The 9,053-nt window shown below is 46.7% G+C and overlaps 1 protein-coding gene across 1 annotated transcript; it reads left to right on the forward strand.

The window, feature by feature from the left end:
* The first annotated feature begins 6,796 nt into the window (after window positions 1-6,796).
* LOC142072031 (uncharacterized) lies at window positions 6,797-8,698 on the forward strand. The gene is made up of 2 exons (XM_075128253.1): window positions 6,797-7,664; window positions 8,053-8,698. Exons 1-2 carry the CDS (start codon window positions 7,085-7,087, stop codon window positions 8,592-8,594), a joined length of 1,122 nt encoding a protein of 373 aa, XP_074984354.1. The 5' UTR covers window positions 6,797-7,084; the 3' UTR covers window positions 8,595-8,698.
* Window positions 8,699-9,053: the final 355 nt, after the last annotated feature.

The raw sequence follows: 9,053 nt of genomic DNA on the forward strand, positions 1-9,053 counted from the left end.
ATCGTGTACTAAGATTAATAAGAGAGAGCCTGTTGCCCTTAAATATGAAAACAATTTCTACTCTGTGAGCCAAGCATTTGAATGAGTAGAGACAGATAAGCAGTGCTTACCTTCCAAGAAAGCCCAGATGATTGATCATTAGATAGTACTATAAATTCACACCTGATAAAAACATTAAATTAAGTATACAAATGAATTTTACCATCAGCAACATTATAACCTATGCAAATTATATATGGATGAACCAGTTTGGGCCAGATAAGAACCAGTTCATATTTTTGTCTCTACCCATATTACAAAAACATCAAAGCACTCAGCCTTGATTCTGAGTTACATAACTGAAAATTTCAGGTTTCAGAGTAATAGCCATGTTAGTCTGTATTCGCAAAAAGAAAAGGAGTACTTGTGGCACCTTAGAGACTAACCAATTTATTGGAGCATAAGCTTTCGAGAGCTACAGCTCACTTCATCGGATGCAAATGTGCCATTCAAAGAATACATTTTTCTTTGGCTAAAGATATTCTGTGATTTTAATTCCAGTCAGCCTCAGAAAGCAAGGATTCTTCAAAGCTGTCAACATGTTCTGTAGTTTTGGATTTACAGAGGGTTGGAAGTAGGAAAGGGTGTAACAGGAATTGTTTTTCATGTACTGTCTGTTATTCCAAGTTTCAGCAACAAACAATCCAAATGTTTTCTCTCATTTCTGAGAAATACTCAGAGCCTCTATGGTTTTTCCATTAACTGGCATCTTCATTGCCAAAACTGTAATATTTGTTTGTTAGCCAAATTTGACACAGACACAGGAACACACACTCTCAGGATCTGCCTCAGACTACTTGTACTACTTCTTGTTGACTAGTTAAGTGTATCTTGATACTCATGACTAGGTAGCTCCACAGTGTATTACTTTGCCCACCTCACCCCAGATCTGCAGCAGCTGAGCGGGAAATAGACAGTTCTGCCTGCTGCTCTACTAAGCTTAGAGCCTCCAAGGCTGTTGGACCCATATTATTGAGTAGAATGCTACACAGAAAAGGCCTAAGTTTCAGAGGTGCTGAACTCCTACAGTTCCTATTGACTTTAATTTGCATAAACCCATAAACTCTAAGCAAACCATATATGTTAGTATTTGTTCATGAACTGAAGCCAGCTATACCTGCTTTGCACCAATCATGGAGTCCCACCATACCAGGGGACTCTTCAGCTGGTTGTTCAAGCCAGGACTATAGGACCTTAGGGCTGCCAAAGCAGTGCAAAGGGGCTGGAGTGGGTCTCTGGACTGAGCCTAAAGTTTGAGGCCTAGAGCACATAGTGACTTTTAAACTCATCTGATGCTTTTATATGCTACATGATAATACCCTGTAAAATGGATTACTTTAGTAATAATATAACACTTTGCACTTCTACAACACCTTTTGTGTAAAGATCTCAAAACACTTTACCGATGTTAATGCATGAAGCCTCCTAACTCTTCTGTAGGTAAGTATGTTATGGTTTCTCTTCAGAGCAGTGTGGCCTAATAAATAGAGCATTGGACTGGGATATAGGAAATCTAAGTTCTGCTCCTGGCTCTGCCTCTGGCCTGATGGGTGACATTGCACAGGTCACATCACTTCTGTGCCTCAGTTTCCCCATCTGTGAAATGGGTCTAGGGATACTTACCTTCTTTGTAAAGTGCTTTGATCTATGCAAAGGAAAAGTGTTACATAAGAGTTAGGTATTATTATATTGTTATAATTTTAATTTGCCAATGGGGAAACTCAAGCATAGGGTCACAAAGGATGCCTGTGGCTAATATTTCCTTTTAAAAAAAAAATCATTATATTCGTGAACTGTACAATTAGCATAAAACATTTTATTCCACATGGCCGAATCCCCTAGAATCCAAAGAGGACTTTCATGCATCAAGACAGGTTAGCTTAAGCCTTTGTATTAACATACCCTGAATTTATTTTGTGCTAGTATGGAAATGTAAAATATATTCTAGCATGTAGTGAGGTGGAGTGGCCTCCCTCCGAGCAGAAGAGTGAGGGACCACTACACTCCCCCTGGTGAGCAGAGCTAAATCCACCCTGACTCACTGGAAGTCCTGGGGTGGGACAGGAAGTACAAAAGGAGAGCCCCAGAGCTCAGATGGGGCTGGAGCACCAGAGGGAGCAGACGGCTCTTCCAGGAAGCTGGGATCTCAACAGGATCCCGGACTAGGTTTCGAGTGGAGCTGTGCCCTGCAGCCAGAGGAGACAGATGAGTGTCTCAAGGATCTGCCAGGACCGCCGTCAGATGAATGCCCTGAGGAGCTGTGGGGACTGCTGGCGGCCGAGTACCCTGAGAAGACAGAGAACGTTTGGACTACAGAGCCCTAAACCCAGACTGTGGTAGGATGTAGCCTAAGGGAACCAGACTCTGGCCCGGTTCTGCTGCTGGAGTGTGAGTCAGCATGTTACGGTGGGATTCCCCAATGACCCAGTGGTGGAACACTCCACCACTATTAGGGCCCTGGGCTGGGACCTGGTGGAGTCAGGAGGGGTCCCTTACCACTGTTCCCTCTAAACTGTGCGCATGTGCGCGCGCACACAGATCCTAAACCCTGCGCACACAGCAAAACACTGCACGCACAAAAATTTACACACAAGAAATGCAAAAATTAGAGGGAACACTGCCCCTTACCCCTGCCACTCCACACCTGGAGTGGCAGCCTCCCCACCTGTGGGCCCTGAAGCCTGTGTTTATCAGCCATCCACTAGAGTAAGAACTTCCATCTGTTTGGTGCCCTGCCCTGCCCGAGGGTCTGGTCCCCTAGACTCCTTTGCTATTCTGCCCTGACCGCAGGCCAGAGCTATAGACTGTTTGTGCTCTGCCCTGCCTAGGGGGCTCGAGCTCCCTTATAGACTGTTAAGTACTGTTGGCTCCAGCCAGAAGGTGCTGGGCTATAGACCGGAGTCCCCAACGCGGTGCCCGCAGGCGCAATGGCGCCCACTGGGGCAGTTGTGTGCACCTGCAGGACACCGTGCCGCCGAAATGCCGCTGCGGAGCACGGCCGATGGAGAAACACCAGCTGAAATGCCGCCGAGATACAGCACCACTTCTTGGTGGCATTTTGGCGGCGACACTTCTTTCCACTGCTGCTTCTTGGTGGCATTTCAGCGGTGGGGCATTTGGCTATTCCCACAGAAAGGTTGGGGACCACTGGTATAGTCGGTTTGTGGCCTCCCTCCCTCCATGAGAGTGAGGGACCTCGACATAACAATTATCCCGTTTCTGCCACACCCCTTTCTGCCAGCAGCTACTTGGAGGGTGGCATACAAGATGGCTATGGCAGCACTGTGCCAGCTGAGAGCTCCTCCATGCTGAGGTAATTCTTAGCTCTGATCTGGCCAGTTTATGGTCCCCATTCACCATCTGAGGAGACTGAAAGAACTGTACAGGGGGAGAGAATCAAGCTCTATTTTCCCAGCTAGCAGTTTAACGTCTTTAATAGAATTGTTCTTACAGTAACTTTGAAACTTGTAACATACTAATATACGTAATATTGTAAAAAATGAAAGGACAATAATCTACCAGAACAGAAAGTACATTTTCAATGTTTGTTTCCTTATCCTCTCCAAGCTGCAAACCCAATTTCTTAAACTTCCATGTCCTTTAAGCTCTGTTATTGTCCTTTAAACACAGAAATTTCTTCATCAATCCCCAAAACTTTACAAATAGGTGAGAGAAGTATTGGTTTTGGATTACTTCCTCACAGCTGTCAATTAAGTCAATACAGAGGGTCTATTTGTTGATCTTTCTTCCCCTCCAACACATAAAAACCCAACTTTGGCAACAGATTGTTCTTCTGGTCAATACTACGAAGAAATGAATAAAAAGAGAAAAACAAGCAGCAAGGAGGCCAGAGAATAGAGTTATTATGAGAAAATAAAGTACTAGTAAGTACATTTTCCATTTGGTTTTGGTTAGCAGGAAATGTGGCATACAATATGTACTATATTAGGTGGTGAAAGCCTTACTTCTTGCTGAAGCTTGAATTGTTTGCCACCATCAATTATAGTAACTGCTCAGGGGAATTAAATGCATGTTATTGTTCTTACTTTCTTGACGTTTGATTTAAAAAGTAAAACTCTTGAAGAAAGTACTTCTTAATAAAAATATATTAAAATAAGGAACTTTTATATTGGCCTAAGCAGAAGGAAAAAACAGGGCAGGTAAATGAATGAATAAGAAGTGACGGATGATGATGGGGTGTAATGGGTTAGGAACCAGGGGTTGTGTAAATATAAAAACGAGCAGTGGGAACTTACACTTGTTTCTTGTCTTAAAATCTCTCGACAGCTCGACGATGCCTTTCTAGAGGACCCGGAGGCCCTGGACAGCGTTGCATCAAGCAGCGAAGATGAACCGGGCCCACCTTGTTTTTGCTCAACGCCGATACAAATTGTTGAAGAGAACTCCGAGGATGACGACTATGAGGAGGCTTGGCATGGAACTTACTGAGCCAGTGCTACATCGTGAGCATAAAAAAAATTATGCGGACTATTGTACGCATTGCTGTTTATGCTGTCCTTAATCACTGCCTTAGGAAATAGCTTTTTGAAGCTTGTGAGAGCTATGTCACAGATACATCAGCCCAACAGCACCATGACTGTGAGACTAGCACTGCAGTGGATATAAACTGCAAGCTCCAGGGCCTGCGTGCTGAGCTGTGTTTAGAAAGCTTATTAAACACTATTATTGCTATAGGTTATGCTATGCAATGTCTGTGCCTCACCCAAGAACATTTAGTGCAAGGGGTGACTTTGATAAATGCTGTGCAATTCAATGGAGACCCTGACCGTGTTTTAAAGAAAATGACCAAATGGGAAGAGCTCCGGTACGAAACTGCAGAAAAACCTGAGTGTCTCTGGATTAAGTTTAGAAGTGTGTGCAACAAGAGTGATGTAGTGGTGGGAGTCTGCTATAGACCACCGGACCAGGGGGATGAGGTAGATGAGGCTTTCTTCCGGCAGCTCACGGAAGCTACTAGATCGCATGCCCTGATTCTCATGGGTGACTTTAATTTTCCTGATATCTGCTGGGAGAGCAATACAGAAGTGCATAGACAATCCAGGAAGTTTTTGGAAAGCGTAGGGGACAATTTCCTGGCGCAAGTGCTAGAGGAGCCAACTAGGGGGGGCACTTTTCTTGACCTGCTGCTCACAAACCGGGTAGAATTAGTGGGGGAAGCAAAAGTGGATGGGAATCTGGGAGGCAGTGACCATGAGTTGGTTGAGTTCAGGATCCTGACGCAGGGAAGAAAGGTAAGCAGCAGGATACGGACCCTGGACTTCAGGAAAGCAGACTTCGACTCCCTCAGGGAACGGATGGCCAGGATCCCCTGGGGGACTAACTTGAAGGGGAAAGGAGTCCAGGAGAGCTGGCTGTATTTCAAGGAATCCCTGTTGAGGTTACAGGGACAAACCATCCCGATGAGTCGAAAGAATAGTAAATATGGCAGGCGACCAGCTTGGCTTAATGGTGAAATCCTAGCGGATCTTAAACATAAAAAAGAAGCTTACAAGAAGTGGAAGTTTGGACATATGACCAGGGAAGAGTATAAAAATATTGCTCGGGCATGTAGGAATGATATCAGGAGGGCCAAATCGCACCTGGAGCTGCAGCTAGCCAGAGATGTCAAGAGTAACAAGAAGGGTTTCTTCAGGTATGTTGGCAACAAGAAGAAAGCCAAGGAAAGTGTGGGCCCCTTACTGAATGAGGGACGCAACCTAGTGACAGAGGATGTGGAAAAAGCTAATGTACTCAATGCTTTTTTTGCCTCTGTTTTCACTAACAAGGTCAGCTCCCAGACTGCTGCGCTGGGCATCGCAAAATGGGGAAGAGATGGCCAGCCCGCTGTGGAGATAGAGGTGGTTTGGGACTATTTAGAAAAGCTGGACGTGCACAAGTCCATTGGGCCGGACGAGTTGCATCCGAGAGTGCTGAAGGAATTGGCGGCTGTGATTGCAGAGCCATTGGCCATTATCTTTGAAAACTCGTGGCGAACGGGGGAAGTCCCGGATGACTGGAAAAAGGCTAATGTAGTGCCAATCTTTAAAAAAGGGAAGAAGGAGGATCCAGGGAACTACAGGCCAGTCAGCCTCACCTCAGTCCCTGGAAAAATCATGGAGCAGGTCCTCAAAGAATCAATCCTGAAGCACTTGCATGAGAGGAAAGTGATCAGGAACAGCCAGCATGGATTCACTAAGGGAAGGTCATGCCTGACTAATCTAATCGCCTTTTATGATGAGATTACTGGTTCTGTGGATGAAGGGAAAGCAGTGGATGTATTGTTTCTTGACTTTAGCAAAGCTTTTGACACGGTCTCCCACAGTATTCTTGTCAGCAAGTTAAGGAAGTATGGGCTGGATGAATGCACTACAAGGTGGGTAGAAAGCTGGCTAGATTGTCGGGCTCAACGGGTAGTGATCAATGGCTCCATGTCTAGTTGGCAGCCGATATCAAGTGGAGTGCCCCAAGGGTCGGTCCTGGGGCCAGTTTTGTTCAATATTTTCATAAATGATCTGGAGGATGGTGTGGATTGCACTCTCAGCAAATTTGCGGATGATACTAAACTGGGAGGAGTGGTAGATACGCTGGAGGGGAGGGATAGGATACAGAAGGACCTAGACAAATTGGAGGATTGGGCCAAAAGAAATCTGATGAGGTTCAATAAGGATAAGTGCAGGGTCCTGCACTTAGCCCTGGTCTACACTAGGACTTTAGATCGAATTTAGCAGCGTTAAATCGATTTAAACCTGCACCCGTCCACACAATGAAGCCCTTTATTTCGACTTAAAGGGCTCTTAAAATCGATTTCCTTACTCCACCCCTGACAAGTGGATTAGCGCTTAAATCGACGTTGCCGGCTCGAATTTGGGGTACTGTGGACACAATTCGATGGTATTGGCCTCCGGGAGCTATCCCAGAGTGCTCCATTCTGACCGCTCTGGACAGCGCTCTCAACTCAGATGCACTGGCCAGGTAGACAGGAAAAGAACCGCGAACTTTTGAATCTCATTTCCTGTTTGGCCAGCGTGGCAAGCTGCAGGTGACCATGCAGAGCTCATCAGCAGAGGTGACCATGATGGAGTCCCAGAATCGCAAAAGAGCTCCAGCATGGACTGAACGGGAGGTACGGGATCTGATCGCTGTTTGGGGAGAGGAATCCGTGCTATCAGAACTCCGTTCCAGTTTTCGAAATGCCAAAACCTTTCTGAAAATCTCCCAGGGCATGAAGGACAGAGGCCATAACAGGGACCCGAAGCAGTGCCGCGTGAAACTGAAGGAGCTGAGGCAAGCCTACCAGAAAACCAGAGAGGCGAACGGCCGCTCTGGGTCAGAGCCCCAAACATGCCGCTTCTATGATGAGCTGCATGCCATTTTAGGGGGTTCAGCCACCACTACCCCAGCCGTGTTGTTTGACTCCTTCAATGGAGATGGAGGCAATACAGAAGTAGGTTTTGGGGACGAAGAAGATGATGATGAGGAGGTTGTAGATAGCTCACAGCAAGCAAGCGGAGAAACCGGTTTTCCCGACAGCCAGGAACTGTTTCTCACCCTAGACCTGGAGCCAGTACCCCCCGAACCCACCCAAGGCTGCCTCCTGGACTCAGCAGGTGGAGAAGGGACCTCTGGTGAGTGTACCTTTTAAAATGCTATACATGGTTTAAAAGCAAGCATGTGAAAGGATTACTTTGCCCTGGCATTTGCGGTTCTGCCTTTGCAAAAGGTTTCTGGGGAGGGCAGCCTTATTTCGTCCTTCATGGTAGGACACTTTACCACTCCAGGCCAGCAACACGTACTGGGGAATCACTGTAGAACAAAGCATTGCAGTGTATGTTTGCTGGCATTCAACCAAAATCCGTTCACGCGGTGGGAGGAGGCAAAATGCGACCTTGTAACGAAAGCACATGTGCTATGTATGTAATGTTAACTTTCAAGGTTTACCCTGAAAGAGTGTAGCCACTGTTTTATAAAATGTGTCTTTTTAAATACCGCTGTCCCTTTTTTTTTCTCCACCAGCTGCATGTGTTTCAATGATCACAGGATCTTCTCCTTCCCAGAGGCTAGTGAAGCTTAGAAAGAAAAAAAAACGCACTCGCGATGAAATGTTCTCCGAGCTCATGCTGTCCTCCCACACTGACAGAGCACAGACGAATGCGTGGAGGCAAATAATGTCAGAGTGCAGGAAAGCACAAAATGACCGGGAGGAGAGGTGGAGGGCTGAAGAGAGTAAGTGGCGGGCTGAAGAGAGTAAGTGGCGGGCTGAAGACAGGGCTGAAGCTCAAAGGTGGCGGCAGCGTGATGAGAGGAGGCAGGATTCAATGCTGAGGCTGCTGCAGGACCAAACCAGTATGCTCCAGTGTATGGTTGAGCTGCAGCAAAGGCAGCTGGAGCACAGACTGCCACTGCAGCCCCTCTGTAACCAACCGCCCTCCTCCCCAAGTTCCAGAGCCTCCACACCCAGACGCCCAAGAACACGGTGGGGAGGCCTCCGGCCAACCAGCCACTCCCCCACAGAGGATTGCCCAAAAAAAAGAAGGCTGTCATTCAATAAATTTTAAAGTTGTAAACTTTTAAAGTGCTGTGCTTAAAGTGCTGTGTGGCATTTTCCTTCCCTCCTCCACCACCCCTCCTGGGATACCTTGGTAGTCATCCCCCTATTTGTGTGATGAATGAATAACGAATGCATGACTGTGAAGCAGCAATGACTTTATTGGCTCTGCAAGCAATGATTAAAGGGAGGAGGGGAGGGTGGTTAGCTTACAGGGAAGTAGAGTGAACCAAGGGGCGGGGGGGTTCATCAAGGAGAAACAAACAGAACTTTTACACCGTAGCCTGGCCAGTCATGAAACTGTTTTTCAAAGCTTCTCTGATGCGTACCGCGCCCTCCTGTGCTCTTCTAACCGCCCTGGTGTCTGGCTGCGCGTAACCAGCAGCCAGGCGATTTGCCTCAACCTCCCACCCCGCCATAAACGTCTCCCCCTTACTCTCACAGATATTGTGGAGCACACAGCAAGCAG

The sequence above is a fragment of the Caretta caretta genome, chromosome 5, assembly GCF_965140235.1.
Source record: "Caretta caretta isolate rCarCar2 chromosome 5, rCarCar1.hap1, whole genome shotgun sequence".
In the NCBI taxonomy this organism is placed as follows: domain Eukaryota; kingdom Metazoa; phylum Chordata; order Testudines; family Cheloniidae; genus Caretta; species Caretta caretta.